The sequence below is a fragment of the Carettochelys insculpta genome, chromosome 6, assembly GCF_033958435.1.
Source record: "Carettochelys insculpta isolate YL-2023 chromosome 6, ASM3395843v1, whole genome shotgun sequence".
NCBI classification, from domain to species: domain Eukaryota; kingdom Metazoa; phylum Chordata; order Testudines; family Carettochelyidae; genus Carettochelys; species Carettochelys insculpta.
In genome coordinates this window covers 58,093,262-58,119,722 of record NC_134142.1, presented here as the reverse complement: position 1 = coordinate 58,119,722, position 26,461 = coordinate 58,093,262, and the positions used below count along the sequence as shown (strand labels likewise).

General features: G+C 40.9%; 1 protein-coding gene across 1 annotated transcript in view; it reads right to left on the bottom strand.

Annotated features, from left to right (window-relative positions):
- Positions 1–26,461, bottom strand: part of RYR3 (ryanodine receptor 3) — a 572,218-nt gene that overhangs the window by 213,427 nt on the left and 332,330 nt on the right. The window contains exons 40-43 of the mRNA XM_074996957.1: positions 17,191–17,464; positions 15,124–15,238; positions 3,669–3,801; positions 1,050–1,153 (exon numbers count right to left, since the gene is read on the bottom strand). Of these exons, the coding sequence (XP_074853058.1) occupies positions 1,050–1,153; positions 3,669–3,801; positions 15,124–15,238; positions 17,191–17,464 (626 nt within the window). The remainder of the gene's footprint in view (positions 1–1,049; positions 1,154–3,668; positions 3,802–15,123; positions 15,239–17,190; positions 17,465–26,461) is intronic.

The window sequence follows — 26,461 nt, the reverse complement described above, 5'->3', positions numbered from 1 at the left end:
ATATTGGATGAATCTTCACTGGGTTAACACATGATACACCCCTAAGAACAAGGTGATTCCATCACAGCCTATTCAAAGTCCATGATTCAAAGTAAGGTGGCACTAGAGTTTATTACTTAAGCGGTTGAAGGATTTATTATTTTAATGTGAACAAAACAACATTTTCTCCAAATCAGGAAAAACTGGGTATTTAGGAAAAAATTGATCATTTTAGCTGAAACTTTTTAAAAAATAGCTTGAGACATTATACATGGCATGGAATATTTCAACCCATATAGTTAGTTTTGTAAAGTTATAAGACCTAAGATTAGAAACTTGTGATGGGATGTGTGAGGCAGCTTCAACTATGGGCATACATTTCTGCATTGTCTATGATTTCTTTGTTGTTTAACATTGGGTGCTGAATATACATGGTTACATTCCAGTGTCATACTTGGGAATTTAACCACAGGATACTGAAGACATTAGAGATGCAATCCTACCATGTGTTAATTTTACTTAAAAAGACAAAGTAATTATTAGGCGATTTAGGATCTGAATATCCATAATGCACAAAGTGTGTTGCTCCAATTTGGACCAGAATGCTGGTATATGTTTGCAGACTTCAAATTCCACGATAGGCTTTGGAGAACAAAAAAGAGTAATTTCCACTTTTTAGCATTCCAATATTCAAGTGCATTTCAAAAAGGCAAATCCAACTCATTCATGTCTATTTTACACAATGTTTATTTTTAAAGGATCTTCTATTTTACCCTATCCCGAATAACTGATTATATAGCTTTACTATAAAAAGAACAAAGAATCAGAGCAGTTACCCTGCCCTTAATATCATGCTGCCTTTTTCCAGTATAAATCAGAGGGGTCAGGAAGATTTCCCCTGTGCCTTATATTACTGCATGATGAGAAAAGGGATAAATGAAGCATAATCAAATAATTAATAACCCTTCATTGCAAAACTCCAACCTTATTATAGCTTGATGTGATTAGAAGGAGACAGAATGAACACATAGCAAAATAAAAGTAAAATAAAGCTAGTAATAAGCACTTACCTTTTCCAGGTCTGGCTCTTCCAAAGCTAGTGCAAGTTCATTATTATCCATTACAGAGGCAGCTGCTACATCTAGTGGAGTGGAACCCCTCATAGAAGGAGATGCTGGAGGAAAACATGGTAACATATAGTAATTATAATTATTTAGTTTGAGCTAATGAAAATCGTGCAGCAGAGGGCAGCAGTTACACTGCAATCTATGTCATAGTCCAACATACTCATATACAGTATCCTTTATGGTCCTGATACAACAAAGCAAAGCTTAAATATTTTGCCGAGCAGAAATGGATTCAAGTACAAGCTTAAGTTCTGTGCTGACTCAGGGTCTATATACACTGCTTTACAGTTTAAAAACACAGCCAAAGCAGCCTGGAATAATGCCTCATAGAAACAACAGAAGTGAACTTTAGAGAAATTTAACAGACATTGGGTTTGTCTACACTAGAAACTAACTTTGAAGGTAACTTCGAAGATAGGCGCTACTTCAGAGTAGCCTGAAAAGAGTCTATGCATGTTTTCCCTTACTTCAAAGTTAACTTGGGAGCCCAACTTCCAAGTCCTTACTCCATTCCATTCCATTCAAAGTCCTTACTCCAGGGAATGGAGTAGTGCCCTACTTCAAAGTTTAACTTTGAAGTAGGGTGTGTGTAGACACTCAACTTCAAAGTCTGTCACTTCAAAGTTGTACTTCCAAGTAAGTACATGCCATACTCCACTCCATTCCATTCCACTTGAAGTCCTTACTCCCAGGAATGGAGTAGTGCCTTACTTCAACATTTAACTTCCAAGTATGGTGAGTGTAGATGCTCAATTTCGAAGTTGTACTTTGCAAGCAACTTCAAAGTTATTTTTGTAGTGTAGACACAGCCGCTGCAAATCCTCAAAAGGGGGAAAAATTCATTCCATAACTCTAGAGGACATGCAGGGCTATAAAATGTCATTTCAAGTATTTAAAAATGTGTATAGCTGATTGGAACATTCTTTTTCTGTCTTACTATAGCCTACTATTTCTTTGTTTTATTCTTAGGTTGGCAATAAGAATTAAGTCATTTTTTTCTTGGGCCTCATAATTCTAAAGAACCCTGAAACTAGGAACTATGCACTTCCAGGCTTTCGAGGTAGAACATGAAACTTTAAGTAACATGATTACAGTTCAGGAAAGGATCTTTGCATTACTAATTTTTTAAATTATATATCATTTAAAAACTCATGTGCAGGGCAGGGGAAGAGAGAGAGAGATCCTAATTTCGAACAATGGGTCCTCTCCTTCTCAATAGTGGTAGATCGAGCGTTCTCTCTCCCAGTCAAGGGAAAATGGGAGTTCACAATCTAACTGCTCACCCTAGTGGCTCACTACAGCTCTGAGTCTAACCCCTTTACTACAGGGGCAAGTTGTAGTCTGATTTGGCCACTCTCATCATTGGCACAGCTTGGAGGAAAAGAGAAAGGAAATTCTCTTAAGCCCCTAGTGGCCTCTCCAGATGTGGAAGCAACAGACAAGATTTTTTTACCTTGGTTTCTCTCCATCCTGTAGGGGTTTACTGCTGGGACCCAAAGGAGCAGTTCCCCAGGTAAGGCTCTCATTGCCCCTCATCTCCGCATCTGGAGGGTTCCCTCCTGGTACCTGATAGTGTCTCTATAGTTCATTCTCTCCAGCAGCACGTCCTCTTCCAACCACTGCTGGTGTGCCACTAAACTCACTAACGCAGAGGCTTTTAACCAAGGTAAGTCTTTGGCTCCAAGTAGTCCAATCACACCTCTCTCGACAGGTTATTTAAGACACCTGAAGGCAATTTAGAACATGATAGAACCAAAGTGCCTCAACTGAGTTCTACGAGTTTCTTAATAGAGTTCAGGTGTCTTAATGAACCTGGAGTAACTGTCATTTGATTAACATGGCAAAACGTGTTTGTTCAGCCAATGGGCAATATATCTGTCTTTTATTACTTTCTGGTAGTCATCTGGCTTTTCCTCATCACATTACACATACACTTACATATGATATGTATGCATACTTGGCTTTATCTAATTCTTGACTGCCCCCCCCCTTCTGCCCCTCTGCTCTCTGATTTGCTCACCTCGATAATATTTTTCTGATTTGTCAACCTTGATTACTATTTTTGGTTCTCTGTGCCTTAAATATTGAGCCTGTTCTGGTATGGCTATCATCTGAAGAAATGGGTCTGTCCCACGAAAGCTTGTCACCTGATAAATTATTTTGTTAGTCTTTAAAGAGCTACCAGACTGCTTTTTTGTTTTCATACATATGATATAAATATTATATAATGTACCTTCCTAAACATTCATCTAAAGACAACAGCATTATTATAAGGTATTTAATTTCCAGAAATAATTGTATCAAAGACAAGTGGCATCAGGTAATATGGTTTTGTTCCTAATTCTTCCATTACATTTAAATAGCCCAGATTTAGATTTTTCTGTTTGTAATCCAACTCACAGAATTCTAATGATAAAAAGAAAAACTTGAATCCAAAATTGCATATAAACTTCACAACGGTCCTCATGATACTATGTGACTTATTGATAAGTCAGACAGCAGACTTGTAATATTGCAATATTCATAGGAGTTGGTTTCAGCAGTTAAAGTAATATGACATACCCAGCCCAACACTGCTGTTTTCCAGCAAGTAACTTAGATGCTCAAACATGGCCTTTTGGTTTTGGCGACTGATTCGACAGAAGTAGCACAGGAACCGACAACAGCTTGCAACCATCTTAGGAAAAGCAATCTGCTAAAGAAGAAAAGTGTAAAGGCAATGATGTATGTTAATCATCAATCCCACACAGATGCTTCATCATGTATTCCTAACAAGAAATTAAGATGACAGTATCAATGTAGTCATTGGTTTTGATAGGCATGTCTGGACATCAGTTAGTCTGAAAAATAATTGCAGACTTCCTTGCACATTTCTTATGAGTTCATTTTAACAGCAGGCCTAAAATGAGATATAAATCGTTCTGCAGAGCTTCAGAAATTTGCTAAGGACTACATGGGAGTGAAAAAAGCTGATGCATTAATAATAAGCTACACCTCTGCATCATAAAGTGCTTTATAGACTACAGTGTTTATATCCATGAAAGCTCATTCTCTACTAAATAAAATTGCTGGTCTTTAAAGGTGCTACAGGACTGCTTGCTTTGTTTTGAGAAACAGGTAATTTAAAAGTTAGGAAATTTCAGAAATAATTTTGCCTGTGCAATCTTAGGCCTGGTCTGCATCCAAAATAAGATAAACCTAGTTAAATCATTCAGGACTGTGAAAAATGCAGTTGAATGTGCAATATAGTTGACCTAGTCCCCACTGCAGAAGAAGCTAGATTGACAGAAAAATTCTTCTCTTGCATATATGTCTTTTATCACATCATCACATAGTATTTTAGCTACCTGACCTCTGCCTCATTCAGTTAACAGGATGGAAAATGTTCACTTAATGATCAGATAGTGAACATTTTACTTTATCTTCATTATTGAGTATGTGGCTCCATGCATTATTTACTGCATGCTATTCAAACATTGTTATATAGACAGAATTAACATTCTCACACACTTTTCTATAGTAACAGAGAGTGAGCCGTGCTAGTCTATATACTATCAAAACAAAAAAGCAGTCAAGTAGCACTTTAAAGACTAACAAAATAATTTATTAGGTGAGCTTTCGTGGGACAGACAAGTGGGTCTGTCCCACGAAAGCTCAGCTAATAAATTATTTTGTTAGTCTTTAAAGTGCTACTTTACTACTTCTCTATAGTACTTCTCTCTATAGCATCTGAGTGTGTCAAAAATATTAGTTAATTTATTTTCAGAAAACCACTGTGAGTCACTAGATATCATGTTCCCTGTTTTACAAATGGGGAACTGAGGCACACAGGTTATGTTCATTCTCCAGTTAAACACCAACATCTGTCCCATGTCCACTGACTCAGATTGGTAGGGCTCATGATTAGGGGCTGTTTAACAGCAGGGTAGTCAGTCTCATGCTGATATGTAGGTTTAAAAACAAGCAGTCCTGTAGCACCTTAAAGACTAAGAAATTCATTTATTAGGTAATGAGCCTTCTTGGGTAAAACCTACTTTCTCAGATTTTCAGGCGGAAGCCTGAACATCTACACTGCAATCAAATTAGTGCCTTAGGTGGAGTCCCATGAGCCTGATCCAGCTGGGTGTTTAATTGCAGTGATCTATCTAGACAAATTAAGGTTGACACTTTCCACTAATTTTGGGTGCACAGACTGACACACCTAGGACCTAATTTCTCAGAATATTAAACATTCTACAGCTTCAATATTTCAAAGTACATTTTCCATTGACTTCACTTGCAGTTGTGAGTTGTAAATATTATAGCCATCCAATAAGTCAGGGTCTTGGAGTATCTGCCCCTCCTACCCGGACTGGTGAAAGCAATGTCTGGTGGGGAAGAAGTTGATGGTATCACCTACTTAGCAGATTCATCACAGAATATTCAACACTTCTGAAAATTAGACCTCAGGGTCTCAAGTCAGGCACCCAGAAAACAAGAAACACACTTAGTGATTGACTGAGACAAGTTTTAAGGGACGTGACCAGCATCACATAGCTGCTCTGTGACAGAGACAGGGATGTAATTCAGTTCTCGAGGACAGCTTTCAACTGCCTTAACTGGAAAGACTCTCTTTTCTCTTCCCACAGTCCCCTGCCTCATTCATGACACAAATGAAGCAGGAATGCTTCAGATAGCCTTCTTTATTAATGCACCCCCGATTCATTTCCAGAACAGGTCTAAATGATCACTAAACAAGGTGGAAAAGATAACATGTGATCAAATAATTAATGCTTACACACAAGAGGGACAAGTTCAAGTTGCACAGCTAACCGTACTTCTGCCATTTCCTGACTTTTGAGTGCTTGACCTTAATAATGTGCTTCCACACTACTTTGTGTCCAATACAAATATATGCTCATTCAAGTTTTCTAGTTATGTAGCCACTACCATGTTGGAAAACAGCAGCCATTCCGCACTAGCAACACTACACAAGATTTCCTTTTACATGGAAGAGAAATTAAGACCAAGTTTTCCAAGTCAGTTAACAAGGGTAGTTAAGCAGACTATATGATACAAAGTGGATTGCATCTAGAAAATTTAGGTCAATACTTCTATCCTTGCAAAACTGTCATTAGGCATCTCCCTTCTATGTGGAGCTAGTAATAGAAACATACAACTTCCAAATAACAGATCAGCACAATCAAGGTTTCTTAATATATTTCATAATGAACAAGTTTTATAAGCCACAAAATGAAAACTCAAAGATTACCTGCAATACTTTTAAATAAATATTTCTCTTACGATCCTGCATCTTATTTGTTCGGGTTGTATTTACTCCTGACAAAATGACAACACTGCTGATATTAATATTTATGTAGACAGCAGCGCTTTTTCAATGCCATTTATTGTTCATAGTTTCAGTAAATAATGGGATTGCATTAAGTCAATAATATCCAAAAGTAACAACAGCAGTACATAGAACATGGCACTGACTGTAAGCATTGGAACTAGAAAATGTGGGTGGGGGGACATTTAATATCCAATTTGTGCACTCCTAAAAAGATGTCGATGATTCTTTGTAACTAGCAAGTCCCTTATTCATCAGATAACAGAACTGTGAAAAAATCCCTACCACTGATAAAGCAATAAATCTTTTTTTTTTGTTTTAATGTTCACGATGACATAATATTTTGTAGGTTTGCGTCTATGAAAATGAAAAATAGTTCCATAGGTGAGGAACTGTTACATTGTTATTGAGAAATAAAATAAGAACATCATTATAAAAATGGTCAAAAATATTTTCCTGGGGGAAACCAAATTGGAAATACTTGCTTTTTTGTCCCTTCTGAAATTTTTCCTGTTGGCATAAAATATATTTTAAAGAATTACAGTCACATGGAGACTTGGGTTTATTATGCATATACTGCAATTATTGAGCCGAAAACTCTGAAATACTAATATAGCTCTATCTGGTAGTAAAAGTATGGGGAATGTGTGATGCTGCTACACCTACTGACAGGGCAAGTCTGGTCAATACCAGAAATAGTTAGTTTCGTTCCCGCTGTCAGCTTGATATTATGATCTTCTGCATCTCTTACACTAAGCAGTTATATTTTTCAATGGTCAGGCAGCAAAACAACACACAACAGTCTCTCATCTGCTACAATATCTTGAATACTGTACTTTGCAACATATGCACATTAGAATCCATTAACATGTAACTTTTTGAGTATTCCCAGACTATGATTCTTCTCTCAGTTATGTAAAAGCAGCACAAGATCAGAACCATGTCCTGTGTTTATATGACATATACATAGAAACTGAAAGAAATGTTCCCTTATATAGATATATCACATGGGTTGGCTTCCAAACTGGGTAGAATGAGTTTTGTGATAGACATGGATTGGGGTTGGGGTCGGGCGGAAAGAGACACAGACAAACAGAAAGGCCACATTTCTACTTCGTTGTCCTAGATGTTATAATGGGGGCTTCCAAATGTCAAATATGCTTTTCATTAGTAGTAGTAGTAGCAGTAGCAGTAGCAGCAGCATCCTTCAGTCTACGTAGACTATCGATTGCACCCTTCATAGTTCTATTTGGGATCATCATTTGCAGCGTTGACTGTGAAGGTCCACATGAGAGTGACAGTCCTCGCTGCATCTGTTGCATGTGTAATGGGTGTCTGGCAGGTCCTTACTGTGCTTTCTGTGGGCTCACTTCTCTGCTAGCTGTCTGATCCTCATCTCACCCTTCTGAAGGCCCTTGTGTAGTTCCTGCCTCCATCTGCTGCGATCGTCTGCCAGCTCCTCCCAGCTGTCCAGCTCAATGTTTACCTCCCTGAGGTCCCTCTTGCAAACATCTTTGCAGTGCAACTGGGGGCATCTGGGAGGTCTTTTGCCAGAGGCTAGCTTGCCATACAGGATGTCTTTTGGGATCCTTCCATCACTCATCCTGTGGACGTGGCCAAGCCAGCAGAGCCGTCGCTGCCTAAGGAGGGTGTGCATGGTTGGGATTCCAGCTTGCTCAAGGACGGCAGTGTTGGACACTCTGTCCTTCCATGATAGTCCAAGGATGCGCCTGAGGCAGCGCAAGTGGAAGACGTTCAGCCTCTTTTCCTGGTGGGCATACAGGGTCCAAGTCTCACTGCCATAAAGGAGGGTGCTGAGGATGCAGGCTCTGTAGACTTGCATTTTGGTGTGGGTGTACAACTTGATGTTATTCCACACTCTCTTGCTGAGTGTGGACAGAGTTGTGGCTGCTTTTCCAATCCTCCTATTTAGCTCAGTCTCCAATGACAGGGTGTCAGTGATGGTGGACCTGAGGTAAACGAACTCGTGGACGACCTCTAATGTATAGTTGTCAATGCTGATTGATGGAGGATCAGCAACGTCCTGACCAAGTACATTTGTCTTCTTTAGGCTGATGGAAAGCCCAAAGTCCTTGCATGCTTTGGAGAACCAATCCAGCAGTTTCTGAAGTTGGTCTTCTGTGTGTGACACTACAGCAGCGTCATCTGCGAACAGCATCTCTCTGATGAGGACTTCCCGCACCTTACATTTAGCTTTCAGCCTTGCAAGATTAAACAGTTTCCCATCAGATCTTGTGTGCAAAAAGATGCCCTCTGTTGAAGATCCAAAGGCGTGCTTCAGGAGGAGCACGAAGAAGATCCCGAACAATGTCGGAGCAAGGACGCATCCTTGTTTGACGTCGCTCCTGATGCTGAAAACATCCGATAATGTGCCATCAGATTGGATGGTTACTCTCATGTCTTCGTGGAAAGACTGGATCATCTTGAGTAACTGTGGTGGACAGCCTATCTTGTGGAGCAGTTTGAACAGTCCATCCCTGCTGACCAAGTCAAAGGCCTTGGTCAGATCGATGAAGGCAATATAGAGTGGCTTCCTCTGCTCCCTGCATTTCTCCTGCAGATGCCTCAGAGAGAAGACCATGTCAACGGTAGATCTCTCTGTGCGGAATCCACACTGTGATTCGGGATACACCCTCTCAGCAATCTTCTGGAGTCTGCTGAGGATGAGGCGAGCGAACAGTTTACCAGTGATGCTTAGGAGGGAGATTCCACGGTAATTGTTGCAGTCGCTTCTGTCTCTTTTGTTCTTATACAAGGTTACGATGTTAGCGTCACGCATATCCTGTGGAACCTCTCCCTCTCTCCAGCACAGGCACAGTAGCTCACATAGGGGTTCCAGTAGAGTGTCTGTGGCACACTTGATTACCTCTGGTGGCATACCATCCTGGCCCAGGGCCTTTCCTACTGCGGTGCTGTTGATGGCTTTCTTCAGTTCATCCACAGTTGGTTCCTGGTCCAATTCATCCATTACTGGTAGGAGCTCGATGGCATCGAGGGTTGTATCAACCACAATGTTCTCGCGTGAGTACAGCTCAGAGTAGTGCTCGACCCAGCGCTCTAGCTGTTTGGCTTTGTCAGCAATGACTTCACCAGATTCGGATTTCAGAGGTGCCATCTTGTTCTGGGTGGGTCCTAATGCCTTCGTGATGCCCTCGTACATGCCCCTGAGATTACCAAAGTCAGCACTGGTGTGGATGCTGTTGCATAGCTCGAGCCAGTCGTTGTTGGCACAGTGCCTGGCTGTCTGCTGTACTGTTTTTCTGGCTGCTCTGAGTGCTTGCAGGGTACTCTGGCTCGGCGAGCATTTGTACTCCAGGGGTGCAGCATGCTTCTTTTTGATGGCTGGAATCATCTCATCCGAGTTAGCTTTGAACCAGTCATTTGTGTTCCTAGCTCGTCTTCCAAACACCGAAAAGGCTGTGATGTAAATTGTATCCCTCAGATGCTGCCATCTGGATGTCACATCGGCACCCCCAGGGCTGCTGCGCAGATTCTCCTCAAGGGTCTCTCTGAACTTTTCGGCTCTGAGTTAGCCGTCTTTCTGGCATCAATGCAGGGCCTTCCAGTTGGTTTAGAGTGGTACAGCGTCTTGGGAATCACCTTGAGTTTGGAGCAAACTAGCGAGTGATCTGTATCGCAGTCGGCACTATGATAGCTGCGTGTCAGAAGGACATTTTTGAGGTTATCACGTCTAGCGATAACCATGTCTAGTTGATGCTGCTGTTTTGAGAGTGGGTGTCTCCATGACACTCTGTGCTGTGGCTTGGTTTGGAAAAGTGTGTTTGTGGTACGTGCAAAGTTCGAGAAGACGCTGTCCATTTTCATTCATTTTTCCCACACCAAAGTGGCCTAAGCAGGAAGGCCATGAGTCACAATCGGCTCCAACTCTCGCATTGAAGTCACCCAAAATGTACAGTTGTTTGCAAGCAGGTATTTGCGCTATGGCAGCACTAAGCATGTTATAGAACTTGTCTTTTACTTCCAGTGCGGCGTACAGGGTTGGGGCGTAAGTGCTGATCAGGTGGACAGGACCAGCACAAGTTTGAAGTATGACCTGAAGGAGTCTTTCTGATCTGCCCGTGACTAATTCCACCATTTGTAGAAGGGTGTTTCTGATGGCGAAGCCAACGCCATGCTCCCTGGGTTCTTCTCGGGCTTTACCCTGCCAGAAAAAGGTGTAGTTCTTTTCCTTTAGAGATCCCGAATCTGCGAGTCACGTCTCTTGCAGAGCAGCAATGTCATCTTGGAGCCTCTTCAGTTCCTCATTGATGACAGCAGTCTTTCGGGTGTCACTGATGTCCTGAAGATCTTCAATCAAACAGGTCAGCATGGTCCGCACATTCCAGCAAGCAAGCTTAAAACTTTGATGGTTTCCTTTTCTTGTTGATTTTCTTATTGGTTTGCCTGGTGCTCAAATTTCAGTCACTTGTCAGGTTTGGGAACCTTAAGCCTCATGTACCCAGTGAGGCAGGTGAACTGTGGCGGGACAATACCCTACTGGCTGCGGGCTGCCCAGCTTGAGGCGGGTGGTCACTGTCCAGTGAGATGCGATGATCTTTCCCACCGTCGAAGGCAACCCCTGGTGCTCGTTCTCTACGCCAATCGAGCAAGAGCTTATAACCGGTATCTGTTACCTCCCCGTGTTGGCTTTCCATTATAGGCAGTGTAAGTATATTTACCCAATTAATTGGTGAATAACTGTGCAACTACTTGACATACACAAGTGTCCAAGCTGATTTGGTGTTATTCAAAATTGTAGCTATATCAACAGTATTTAAAACTAAGCTGCATTTTGGCAAACTCTGAGTCCAGCAAAGATCAGATATACTTCACTAAGAAATTCATGGCTGATCTCCATTGTTCCCTCTATTTTTTTTCCATCCATGGGTGGAATAACTTTTTTATGTGCACGTAGGCATGTGCTGATGTGCACCACTAATAGAAGGATGTGCTACCAGCTGTGCACACTCTGGGCAGCACCCAAAATCTCTCCTGGGCTGCTACCCAAGTACTCAGTTTACAGAGAACACTGCTGACCACCCAATGTCCTCCCATTGAATTTGCAAGCACTGACAATAAAATCAATGTTTTAGGGGCAGTCTGAGACTTTTAGTTTATTATGGTGACACATTTTGATCATTGTATCAAGCCACTAGAGCATGACACCCACAATATAAGTATGCAGCATGGTTGTAGCTATGTTAGTCCTACGAGATCAGTGAGACAAGGTAAGTGAGGTTACATTTATTGGTGAGACAGACAAGCTGGTCCCCAATAAAAAGATATTATCCACATAGCTGCCCTTATCTGTGACATATCCACTCCATCTAGGGTTCCTGAATCAATAATGAATGAGGTTTTATTTTCCTTCTCCTTGCCTTTTCAAATACGTAGGGTTTCTATTTCTCGCTATTTTTATTTTACCATGTTCAAAAAAAAAAAAACTACACACAGTTCTTGCTGTCTTGAGACTTATATTTTCACTCTCTTCCCTTTCCTTTTTGCAAAAAGGTAAAACAAAACTAAGTAGTTTAATGAAAGTTCTCGCCATCTCAGTTAAAATTGTGGAGTACATCCATGTAAATCAAGCCTTCAGCTTTCCTGTGAAGTCTTTGATATGACTAGATCACGTTTTAATAACTGCTAGCAACAATTTTCCCCCTCAGTTTTCTTTGTAACTTTTCATAATTTATATTTTGTATTACATATGGTGACATGTGTCATTTAAAATTTCTTATGACAGCCTACCTGCTAAGGAAAATATTGAAAATATACTCGGGCTATCATTGTATTTGATGCACTGATAAAATAAATCAGTGGCTTCCAACTAGAGGTATACAGAGGCCTTGCAAGGGGTATTCAATTAATTGAGATCAGTGTTTCTCAGCCTGATGTTGCAGCTCCCAACGGACTTACAGGATAGGACAGGGGGCTCACAAGTACAGGATTGCCATTAGGAGGTGGCCAGCAAGGCAACTCCCCCAGGCCCTCCCACTACACGGGGCTTTGTGGAACTAAGTTACACACTTCTGCCACACCACCTGTGGCAAGGGCTTCAGGCAAGGCTCACAAATGAAAAACAGGCTTAAGTATGACACTGAAATGTAATTACAATATTTATATTCCAATTAGTTAATTTTGTAATTATATAGTAAAAATTATGACATAAGCTATTTTTCAGTAATAGTGTGCTCTGACACTTTTGTCTTTTTTTTTGACTGATTTTGCGAGCAAGTAGTTTTAAAGTGAAGTCAAGCTTGAGGATGCCTGAAAGAGATAGAGTGGGCTGGACAGCTTGAGAACCATGGTGATAAATCTGTGGATTAATATTCCCATTAAAAAAGAACATACCGTTGTCTCTCTCATTCTTCCTTTTTTCCAATTCGATTAATCAATGCTTCAGTATTGCGCTAGAGCAGGGGTGTCTTATATGTTCGCCACTCACCGCATGTTGTGAATAGGACACTGTGCTGAGGCAAATAGAGCTCTCCAGCTGAATGCAGATCTCAGAGGCTTTAAATGCAGATACTCCTCAGAGCTGTATGCGGGCAGTGCTATCCACCCCCCCATGCATTCGTGGCTGACCTCCAATGTTCCCTCTAGTGCATGGGGAGGTTGGATCCCACTGCTTGGTGGGAGAAGTGTGTGGCAACAGCAGCCCTGGCAGTGGCTCTGGAGAGTCACCAGCACTGAATTAGAAAGTGGGGAGGGCTGGGGGTGCCTGGCTCTGGGTAAGGAGGGAGGGCATTTATTTAGAGAGGCGGGGGAAGACTGTGGCAAATATGGAAAGATGACAAAGACTAGTGTGGTGATCTTTGAATTCCTATTGGATACTGCTGTGCTAGAGGACTTTGTGCTTTTGGAAATGTTGTCTTTCTGATAAGAATCAAAATGGTAGGCCCTGAGTAGTGTTAAGTGACTAAATCTAAATACATTAAAATAAAGAAAATATTTAAATACAAATATCCCGAGAACAAATCATGCAAAAATACTTCACGAATACTCACAACCAGTGTTCTCTCTAATTTTTAGCACCCATGGGCAGAATAAATTTTGTTATGTGCACCAAAGGATATGCAGATGTGTACGACCAGTAGAAACACATACTGCTATCTGTGGGCAGCTGTGGTTACAATGCTAATCAGTGGGGCAACATTTGAATTTCTCCTTGGCAGCTGACCAACAGCTCTGATTACAGAGGATGCTGCTCAAGATCCCTCTTATTTCTAGAGGGGTTGCGGGATCCTTATCATTGGAGATTTTTAAGAGCATGTTAGACAAATACCTGTCAGGGATGGCAGATGGTGCTTGGTTCTGCCATGAGTGCGGGCAACTGGAGTTGATCACCTCTCAAGGCTCCTTCCATTCCTATTATTCTATGATTCTATAATTCTTTGCATACATTTAGGCAGTAAGTTTGTGTTTTCAAGAACATTCACAGGAAAAAAAATATCTAAAAAGCTTAGCAAAAATTTGAACGTATACACCAGAAGTATACTGTCTGGGGAACAGATGTGCCAAACAATTACAAATACTTGAAGGTAATTTGTGAGCAGAAAAGGAGACCCCCTATATTTTATTTCCCCTCTCATGACCTAAATTTTACAGATGGGGAAATTGAAAAATGGGGTGGGGAAGTGCGTTGCCCCAGGTTACCCAGCAGTCCAGCTGCAGAGCTGGGAATAAAGCCCAGGTCTTTTGAGTCCCTGTCCAGTGCTCTGTTCACTAGGCCACATTGCTTATATGCTTATGGATATACTCAAGCGTATGATATAAAATATTTGCTACCACAAAATAAACAAACAAGAAAAGACAACACTGCATTACAATAAGATTATGGCAGACATACAATGTACAAATAGACAGAGTTTGGATATTTAAAATTAATACTGTTTTAATTAACACCATCATGCAGCTGCTTTCAGTGTTCAGTTGCATATATTTTGTGCTTTAATTTGCATGGGTTAGTCAATCTACAAGGATATCCAGTCAGGTTATGTTTACACTGTGCCCTTAACATGAAATAAGATGCACAACTTGCATTATGCAAATTGTGCATCCTATTTCAAGTCAATTTTGAAGTAGGCAATTTCAGGATTTGGCACTGTCTATATTGTGCTAAATTTCAAAATACTGGGCTATTTCGAGGCATCCCTTACTCCTCCTGCAATGAGGGGTAGAGTGATGCCAAAATAATGCACACTGTATTTTGAAAAAAATGTCAAAGTCCTGGGCATATTTCCTAGATGTGGAATTACTATTTTGGGATACCTCATTATCCTGAAATAGCTCTGCAGTGTCAACATAGCCTTACATACATACATATAAAAATTAGCTTTATGTAGTAACAAACCTCTTTAAAGCACTTAGGACACTTCATTCCTAAAGATGAAGCTATATGAAAAGAGTTTTGTACATGACAGTTTTTCATATGAAACCTAATGGATCATCTTCTATAATGTTAGTCAGCTTTATTATATTATCACAATGAATTACTTTCCATTCTTATCATTAATTCATATCTGATGTCATCCCACTTAAATAAATAATACAGGTATGCATAACCAGCATCCTCCTTTCCCAGCTATTGCTTCTTACTACACATCTTAATAGACTTTTGCTGATGTCTAAGAGATAAAACTAATGATTAAATATTTGGGAAATTACCTGAGATTTGTCTCCTCCAAGCACATTTACCATCACTTCCATGACTGTCTCATGCATACCAAGGATTCTCATTAAGTTAGGATGCTGATAAAACACCTTGTTGTTCATTATATCTCTAAAGTGGGGGAAGGGAGGTCAATATTAATTTTTTTTGAAAAATCACATTTTCATTTAAATAATCAAAGCATCAGATATTTCAGACCTACAGAATTTGGTTTTTTTTAGAGGAAAACATTATCCATACTTCACGTCTTTACAAAATAATCATTTCAACTCTGAGTTTGTATCACAATAGTGGAAATACTGGACACTTCTAAGACATTATTAAGCATTTTTTATTTGGCATCATTCATTTTTCTTTACGTTGATGTGAAATATTAAGCAACTAATATGTCACTTCCAACTTCAAACATTGCTTTAAACAATTTTTACCACTGGCCTCCTTGAATGAAGGACACACTATGCAATAGTCAAAGCACATGCTGGTGAGTAAACAATTGTGGTTCTATTCTTGTTTCTGCTCCATTCCTGAGTTTCCCCATTTGTAAAATGGAGGTAATGGTATTTACCTAATTCACAGTGGTGTTGACGAAATGTATGTAATTAATGTTTATAACACTCTGAGTTACTGTATGGGAAGATGTTATAGGAATGAAGCAGATTTGGAATGCATTTTATACAGCTTCCTTAAATGGGGATATTTAAATATTTTTACTTTGGGTCTCTCTCAAACACATCCTACACACAGTCTCACAATTTTACAGGACACAAAAGTTTTCCTGATGAGAAAGAAAGGCAGTAGCACATTGGTATTGCTAACATTTCAGGGAAAAACAGTAAAAACAAAAAAAAAATGCTTCAGGGGAATACAGAAGACTGGGAACAGGAGTAGACACATGCTCCAACACATCCAAAATCAGCTACCCTAACATTGGCTTAATACAGCTAACTGAAATCACTAGTAAAGCTCGTATATGCTTTAATGGCACAAAATCAGGATCAAACTGGAAACCACTGTCTTAGGTAGGTACCATAAACTGAATTGCTAAATGTAACAAAAAGGGCAATTTCTTTGCAGAATGAAATCGAAATAACAAACCAGAATGTAAAATAAAACTTGACGTCTGTTGTAAGGCAAAGAAATAGCTTGGTCAGCTTGTATCAATTCTTGCCTAATGAAGAGTCTTGGAAGAAATCTTGGCCATATCTTGCTTTCATTCTCTCAATAAAATATTTTCATTATTTTTTTACTTAAAACGTGGGTAAATGTAGGACCACAACGATAAAATGAGACTACAATGAAATATATCTGAAGTGGCTACTGAAGGGACCAACAAAAATACACTGTTTAACAGAGGTGGTCTTATAATTGAGGTGGAGCACAAATATATTCATTTCATTAGAGGATGTTCAAGGTTAGTCTTTCAAAAACAAGCTCATATAAAGGGTTCACTGTCTATACATCCCAGTCTTCTGATTCAAATCAGGTTGGTCATTTTTGGAGTTCATCCATGTAGCCAAAGGAAACTTGCCTATTACCAAGATGTCAGAAAGTCTTTCTTGAGCTATGACTTTTCACATAAAAATAAAATAAAATGAATTTAAAATTCATGAAAGGTGCTGAATTGACACAAACAGTGATCCTTTACTCATCTACAAAGCTGGTAAATTGTGGGCTGCAGCAGTGAAAGCTTCAGCACATCTCACTAATACTTTTATGAACTACCTCCCTGATCCAGAGGGGCTGGTTTTGGTATGAAAACAAATTTCAGTCTTTATAATATCCTCAGTCATTTTGGCCTACACATTCAGATTGGCAGCCAAGGAATCAACTGAAATAGACTATGGTGGTAGTGGATTTTGCAATATGGACACATGTCCCTTAGGAATTGGAATGAGAACACCAGCTCATTTCTCATTGGCTACAGAGTAACTACATAATTGTACAGTAATGCTATTCAGCCATTACCAGGGTCAGACTAGAGCCAGTGACCTAGAAATGCAAGGCTCTGCATCTCATTACCAAACCCTTATTCAAAACTTAAAAAGAAAATGTTAATTCCATACCCTAATCCATTCATCATAAGCAATTCCTCTTCTTTTCCCATTCTGACACTGAGAAGGGAGCGAATCTGTCCTAATGCTGCTAGTAAATTGATTGTATCCTGCACAGAAGCAGCACTAATAGTGTAGGCCTTCCTCAGAGCCTGCAGGAGCTCACCGATGCTGTCATATTGCCTACGAAGAAGGTTGAACATAATCCGGACTAATTCTGGATCTTGGATCTGGTCTTCCTGAGCCCAGAGCACCATAGTCTGGGATATAAGCTCCTTCAAAGTAGCTGAAATAAATAAATTATGTAAAACATGAATGACTACTGCAGCAATTGTCAAGCAAGCCTGCCAATGCATCAAAGTAGTTAGTTTGAAACCTCAAATGACTCACAGGGGATGAGGAAGCATTCATAATAAAAAAAGAGAGTATAGGAAGACTAATTTCTCAATGTCATATCAATATTTTTAAAGCAAGCTCACAATTCAGAATTTAAGTTTAGTACTTTTAAGAAAATTAGTGCTCATGAAAAGTGGTAGCAATGAAAAATGAAGTCCTTTACTCAAGCCAGCAAACTGATATAACATGGGTGTCATTGCAATTTCCAAATACAGACTTATCACACTAAGGCTGTGGCCACACTTGGCCAAAACTTCAAAGTGGCCATGCAAACGGCCATTTCGAAGATTACTAATGAGGCGCTGGATAGAATATTCAGCGCCTCATTAGCATTAGGACACTTCCAGCTGCAGCACTTCGAAAGCGCTGCTTTCGAAAGCTTGCGGCTTGGCGCGGCTACACAGGGGTCCTTTTCGAAAGGAACCGCACCTTTCAAAATCCTCTTATTTAATTAATTATTTAAGGGGATTTCAAAAGGAGTGGGGTTCTTTTGAAAAGGACCCCCGGGTAGCCATGCCGAGCCACGCGCTTTTGAAGTGCTGCAGCTGGAAGCATCCTAATGCTAATGAGGCGCTGCATATTCAATTCAGCGCCTCATTAGTAATCTTCGAAATGGCCATTTGCATTTCGAAGTTTTGGCCAAGTGTGGCCACTGCCTAACAGAAATAACAGTAAATACTACATCCTTCCTGGTAACAAGGTGCATTTAAATGTCATGCTAATTATCCTTCATTTCCCTGCTGAGATTAACCAAATAATATTAATTGCAATGGTGCAACGGTGATTTTTCTAATATGAACATTTCTTCATTAGGAGCTAAATTAGAACTGTTATCTAATTTCACACAAGCCACTGAAAGACTAGCAACAATAGTTGGTCATTATTGGCCTTAGCTGTTCTCAACGTTCTTTCAAGGGATTCTTTTAGTTATTTAATTTTTTATACCAAAAAGTGTGTGACAATGAACTTGTTTAAGGGGATAATGTAGCCACTTTCACTGTTTGATTAAAAACAACATGATTTGAGGATTATAATCGGATTCTGATCTCACATCAGTGTGACATCATAACTGTAGGGGTATAAACTCCTGATTTACATTAATGTAAATGACAACAGAATAATAAGGAGATACTCTGCTCACACAATGGTGGGGAACTTTTCAGGTCAGGGGTCACTGACCCACAGACAAATCAGTTGGAGGGCACACAACTGAGAAGCAAACCAAACCAAACCAAAACAAGAACAAAACAAAGCCCCCAAAACAAATAAACTAAAACAAACAAACAACACACCCACTGATGAAGTCCCTGACTAAAAACCAACACTCTCCTTATTCCCCTAACACACCAGCCCAAGAGCCTTGCGGGGCCAGGGCTACTACATTTTACAGGCCTCTCTAGGCTCTAGGGTTGGTGTGATATTCAGTGTTGTAGTGGGCTGCCAAGAAGCGGGCTTGGGGAGTGTGATCTGGACAAGGGAAGGTTCAGGAGCAGGTTGGGAAGTGAGGGGTCTGGGTAAGACGAGGGTGCAGGAATGGGCTGGGCATGGGCAGGAGAGTGGTATGGGGTCGGGGTGTGAGGCAGAGAGCATATCACCAGACTAGAGAGGTTGAACCTGTAATTTTTTTTCCCTGCGAATTTAAAACTGATTTATGTCTGAATTCACCAATTTCTCCATTATCCTCTAATAAACAAATTCTTTATAATCAACTTGAACAATCAACAAGTGAGCAATTCCACCCACCAAATCCTCTCCTTTCCCCCCCCCAACAATAACTAAGCATCACTAGTAATTTGTATCAGCTAACATTAGAACACAGAAGAGAGACCGCCTCCGCCAATCCCTGGGGAGCCATGAAGAAGGCAGCAGCTGCCAGCGCACTCCAAGAGCTCAGAGGAAACGGCAGCCCAAAGCACTCCCCAGGAGATCCAGGGAAGTGGCAGCCCCAAGTGCTCCCTGGGAAATCGGCAGACGCTGGCCCTCCCCCAGAGCCCCAGGGAAGTGGCAGGGATGTGGCAGCCACCCACACTTCCCCAAGGCATGGGGAAGTGACTCCTGCCAGAAACTGTGCCTGCACAGCTGCTTGCAGAAAAGGTCAGCGGTGGGGGAAGGGCCCAAATGTGGGACAATCAGTCCCTTTTTAAAAATAAGCAGGACTCCTTTTTGGCATCCCTAACACAGGATGGATGGTCACCCTACTGTTTGGCCACACACTGACACAGGCCCATTGAACAGGGGTGGGACTGGGGTGAGAGGGAAGAGGGCAGTTCTGGGGGCTGGCAATTCAAAAAGGCCTGGGTCTCCCAGCTGCCACTGTTGCTATCATAGAACTCCAGGACTTCTAAATCATTGCTGGAGTGCAGCATAGTGCAGTCCAGATAGCTCTCAGGACCAGCTGTGGTGTGTGGGGGCCAGCATGGTGTGCACCAGGTGGGGCGGAGGACTAACTGCCTCCAGTCCTGTGCCTTCCACCTGAGATCCTGCCTCTTCCAGGCACGTGGAGCTCCCCACACAAGCCTTGGCCAAGGGCCTCGCAAGTCTGTCAGTGGGTTCCCCTGAACAGATAGCAGTCCTGCAAGCTAGTCCACCATACAAGGCCCAGAGTTGCTGAGTAAACACATATAGGAATTATCCATAATACCAGAGAATATTAGATATACGGATATCAAACTATATTGGATTTTATCTCATTGTTCTTCAGAAAGGTTTTAATGCCAATTATTAAAATAGCTGCCTCTGCTGGTATTCTTTTCAGGAGTTCAGCCAGAATAAAACAGAAGAATACATAATAATATTTGTGAAGTTCTGAAAATCTCATGGGATTGCTGCCTTGGTTGAACTAAGACGTTCTGGAGATTTTGCAAAGTCTGTTTTAGTGAGATTTCTAATCCAATTGCCAGTACAGAGAGGCTTGCATGTTAGAGCTTTGCTAATGACTGATCCATTGCTATCATCAAGCTTCCCAGTTTTAATATGATGTACTTCAACAGCAAAGATTTATCTGCTGTGAAGCAAAACAGCAGTTAAGGAAATGCAACTAACAGTAGCATTACTCCAGGAGATATGGCATAGAAACCTACATTGTGAGAACGTTCTAACATTCCATTTAGTATCAGAGATTCTACAACAAAACAGGAAGGAGGTCTCAAAATGTCTTATTATAGACTTTTGGTTTTCCACCTACTGTATGTTGGCTGCATTCCCAAAGCTATTCAGTGAATTACACAGGATTTTGAAAGTAGCTGAAGCTTTATGAAAAGGAGTGAACAACAGACAAAATTTTAACCTTTATGTACAATGAACAACAAAATATCTTTTCACCCATAGCCACATGACTGTGAGAAAATGTTGAAAAATGGGCACTTTTAGCATTGAGAAATGAAGTCTGAGGGAGGGACCTGATAAGTCTTCAAATATGTTAAAAGCAGTTATAAAAACGATGGTGATCAATTGTTCTGTTCTCCGTATGCACAGAAGGGAGGACAAAAGGTAATGGGCTTATTCTGAAGCAAGAGAGATTAGGATATATATTAGAGAAAAAAAATCTAGTTAAATTCTGGGACAGGCTTCCAAGGAAATCTTTAAAAACAACAAGAATCCTGTGGCACCTCACAGACTAACAGACATATTGGAGAATAAGCTTTTTTGAGCAAAGACCCACTTCATCAGATGCATCATGGGAAGTTTTTAAAGACAGGGCAGACAAACATCAGTTACACATTATCTAGATTTAAGGGAGACTGTGAAATGGTACCAGATCAAGAACAGAGAAAGTAGATAACAAGCAAATGAATAGTATTTCTCTCTGGTGGGAAAATATCAGGAGAAACTGTTGTTCTATTAGGTGTCCCTGGCAAGATGGCAAAGTGCTCCCTATGAGGTTGGTCTGAGAAAAAGTTGTATGTTATATGCATTCCTCTGTGTCACTACCAACACAAAAAATTGTTTCTCCTCACTGGAAAAGGGTGCACAGAATTCTTTCCTCCCTTCCCTTGGTTGGAAGTGAAATCTAGGAGTTCACTAAAGCTGCATATACATTACAAGATAAATTCGAATTTAAGGCAGTTAGCTCAATATTACCTTGTGACAGTCTTCACTGTAAATATGATTAGCTCAATTTAGGGAGCACTAATGTTGATATTATGATATCAATGGTACCTGTTGAGTAAAGAGTCAAGCTTGAATTCAAAAGTTTGGTTTAAGGCCAGTGTGAAAGTGCCATGTCTTAAAATTGAATTCATTAGCCTCCAGAGGTGTCCCATATGTAACCCACAATGACTCTCAGTGCTCCACTCTGGCCACTGCTTTCCAAGTGCGCCAGAATTAGGTAACAGGAACACCATAATTTTCAAAATGGGAGCTGACATGGGGTAACAGGAAGACCACGAATTTCAAATCAGGACCAGGAAGCCTGTGCCTGTGGGGTTATCGTTGCATCAGAGTCTGAGAAATTTTTTCTTTCTTTGCTGTTAGCACTGTGAGTACATCTATCCATTACAAATAGCCCCAGAGGGGAGCTTGTGGTTCTGACTCTACACTTATTTTTTTCTGCACTGCCTGATGCCAGCCACTGCCCCACCACACCATATGGCAGCAAGGTGTTGTGGAAGATCTTGCTTGCATAAGAGACCAAGAAACTTCTTCTCAGCAGTTGACATTTGTGTGGGTCCCCCACTCACCCACAGGCATTCAGTAGTTGGGGTCTTTCCCACGCTCAGCCTCATCACGTTGGTAACCCCTGGCCCAACTGAAGGATGTGCCTGCTGTTTGGTGTTCACCATGCTGCCAGGCAGCACCATGTCCTGGCTTGCACGTGGTAAGGGCTCCAATTGAGGAAGAGTTTTGGGGCCTTGCAGCCACCTGGGGGAGGTCTCCTCTGGTGGCTAAGATATTCGGGAGGATCTAATTCAACTGGCCCCCTGACCTAAGTATACAACCATGATCTTTCTGCCACATGGGGGGACTACTTCAACTGGTCCACCAAAAATATTTGGGGTCCTTTCTGCCACCAGGGGGAAGTCTCCCAAGTGGCTAAAATATTTGTGGAGACTACTTTAACTGGCCCCTATACAATTAGGGCCTTGCTGCCACCAGCTGCTAAGATTTTCAGGGGCACTGGAACATTTCAACCGGCTCTGCAGCCACAGACCACAGCGTACCCATCCCCCGCCAGACAGGATTGCTTTTGGGGGCTTGCTGCCTATTGCAGACACCAGCTGCTTTTTGCAAAATCTTTAATATATCAGTTATAAAATCTTTTTCCTAACCTGTCCTATCCTCTTTCTTCTGCTTTTACTCCACAGAAACACAGGGTGGAGGGCCAGTTGAGATTCCTGTTTCCCTTATAAGTTCAGTGTATGAGGTTTCACTACCATTCCCCCATGTTGTCAATGTCTGTGTAGCAAAGAGGGAAGACAAAAATCTTTTTTCCTAGCCTTTTCTATCCTCTTTCTTCTAACTTTGCACCCCTTCACTCAGGGAAGGGTGCGTGGAGGGCCAGCTGAGAATACAGACTGAGATAAGATGCAATCAAGGGAGAGGGGACAGTCAGTGGATAGCCAGTTGAGAACACAGACTGCACACAGAAGCTGCATAGCGGACTGGGGAGCCAAATACCTTGCCCTCAGCCACTCTCTTTTTTTCAAAAACTTTACTATCAGCTCTTTCATTGACCTCTTCATTGACCCTGTGTTAATTTCAAGGATCAGATGCAATCATGGGAAGGAAGACAGTCAGCGGGTGGCGAGTTGAGAAGACACACCCTTGCTGATTTTTATGAAATCCTTGATACTTCAGTTACAGAAGAAAGAGATTTCTGTTAACTTTGCCATCTTTGTTGATGCCCTACTTTTACTTCCTTCTGACTGGAAAAATTGATGTTTGCTTAACATGGGAGGGCAATGAGGACAATGCAATGTGGGAAGATGATGTCAAAGACCAGAGAGCATACCCAGAATGCTATGGGGATGAGGGAACTGTGGGATAGGTTTCTACTATGCACTACTGCAACAGTCGATGTTTGCCAGTTGAGTGTGGCAGCAATAAGTTGACTGTGTGAGGAGCACGTGGGGAGGTGAGGATAGTCAAAATAGAACTTATAAATTCGAGTTACAAAATATTCATAAATTTGATTTTATCTCATAGTGTAGATGCAGCCTAAAAGTATGTCTACACAAAGTTATTTCAAAACAACAACCACTATTTCAAATAACTTTGCAAGCATCTGCACAACGCAATTGCTATTTCAAAATTATTTTGAAATAGCAAATAGCTCATTTTTAATTTAGTAAACCTCATTCTATGCCGAATAGTGCCTATTTTGAAATAGGTATTTCAAAATAGGGGTTGCGTAGACAGGGAATGGGGGCTATTTTGAAATAGGCTATTCCAGAATAGTTTATTCCAAAATAACTTTGTTTTGTAGACATAGTATTTTGGATAGTAACAGAGAGATAGCCATGCTAGTCTATATACTATCAAAACAAAAAAGCAGTCTAGTAGCACTTTAAAGACTAACAAAATAATTTATTAGGTGATGAGCTTTCATGGGACAGACCCACTTCTTTAGATTATAGCCATACCAGGTTAGCCTTGATTACTATTTTTGGTTCTCTGTGCCTTAAATATTGAGTCTGTTCTGGTGTGGCTATGATCTGAAGAAGTGGGTCTGTCCCACGAAAGCTCATCACCTAATAAATTATTTTGTTAGTCTTTAAAGTGCTACTGGACTGCTTTTTGGTTTTGACAGTATTTTGGATTAGAGCCCCTGGAAGCAGTGCTTCCAGGAGCTCTAATCTGAAAAAAGCTGTATTGTGCGTAGGCACACTATTTCGGAATAAGTTTTGCTTATTACAGGGCTTCCTTGCAGTGTAGATGCATTATTCTGGAATAACTACTGTAGCATAAACTATTCTGGAATAACTCTGCAGTGTAGAATTACCCTAACAGATCACAATCCCTATCACAAAGTTGAACGTGGGGAGCTGAGAATAAAGAAGTCTCCTCTGCATACATTTGTGGAATCTATACCAGAACCAGTCAGGTCAACAAAGGAGCAACAAGATATGCTTCTCTACTTGTCTTGCTCATGCACACATTCTCTTTTATATCCAAGCAAGAAAAGGCACAGAATATGCATTTGCTGCTGCTGACATTCACAAAGCATTCTCTCCTTAAATCAGCTCATTTTCTGTGTGACCAGTGAACAGCATGATTTCTTTCAGTCACCAAGCTAGGCATGTGGGAAAATGTTAAAAAAGGACCTTTTATGTGTGTGTTTGAAGAAAGCTGGATTCCTCAACATAAGGATTTGGAATTTGTTGAATTTATATGGTTAATGAAAGTCAAAATCAATGGTACCAACCCTTTAATTAGTGCACAGCAGAATTTGCTGCAGGTTATATAAACCAGTCACATTTTGAAGAATCCAAGTGGATGCCTCAGTTGGCTTGCTTAAGACATGTCTTAAGTAGGAATGAGAGTAGTTTAATTTTTGCTGGTAACCCATAGATTTTGTTATACCACCCCAGCATGAGCAAAAAGGTGGGTACACAGTTCCATGTTCCTGTCTGCACACCACATCCCATTTTCAGGATTTTAATCCCTTAAATGCAACACTAAAGTGGTTTAAAAGGACAGAGTTAGCCTGAAAAATATGTTTTCAAAGTCTAATTTTCCCTGAAATAAGCTATTAGTGACCTCTACAGACCTCTAAAATCATTTTCATAATGCGCTTGTAATTCTCCATTTTATCACTTATTTGGGTATACTAATTCTTTTTGCAGAACAAGAGTGTTTGTTATGTGTAAATCCTAGCACCTGCTGCCTTCCATCAGCATGCTGCCATCATTCTGCCCACACACTGCTCTAGGAGTATGTTCTCTTCTATTCATTCTATGGAAAGGCGTATGAGAAGAGCAACTGCTCCAGTTTGTATGTTAGAGGTGTGCCTGTAACAAACAAGCAGGTTATTTTATTACATGATATTTTGCAAAGGTGGAGTTCCCACTGCCCTCCCCCCGTCCACCCTGCAGGTTTTTGGGCTCTCACAGGAAAGTGTAGAAAGACAACCCTCTGCAACAGAATTTCAGAAGAGTAGCTCAGCACCACCTCCTGTAATGCCATGTAAGCATAGGAACATATGGCTGGAAGGGACTTCCAGAGGCCATCTAGCCCAGTCCTGTGAACTGAGGCAGGAACAAGTAAACAGACTGTCCTGGACGAATATTTGTCCAACCTGGTTTTAGACATAACAGGATTCCACAACCTCCCTTGGAGGCCTATTACAGAAGTAACTTTATAATTAGAACATATTTCCTAATATTTAACTTAAATCTCCTTTGCTGCAGATTATGTCCATTAGTTCTTGCCCTCCGGATATGGCCCTTGTCCTGTGGACTTCGAGAAAAACCCATTACAGTCCTCTTTACAACTCCTCTTAACATACCTGAAGGTCTCCCCTCAGGCTTCTTCTTTCAAGGATTAACCCTGCCCAGTTTTTAAAATCTTTCTTCATAGGTCATCTTTTACAAACCTTTGTTGCTTTCCCCTGGACTCGTTCCAACATGTCTACTCCTGTCCTAAAGTATGGAACTCAGAATGAAATACTAAACACCAGCTGAAGCCTGACCAATGAGAAATAGAGCCGGACAGCTACTTCCCCTGTCCTACATACAGCATTCCTGTTAATGCATCCCAGAATGATATTAGCGCTTTCCACAACTGCATCCCATTGCTCACTCAGATTCAACGTATGATCCACTCTTATCCTCACTATCCTTCCTTCTTTCCTCATAATCTGCTCTTAGGCTACGTCCACACTAGCATTCCTCCTTTGAAAGAGGCATGCAAATAAAGGAAACAAAATGCAAATGAGGCACAAATTTAT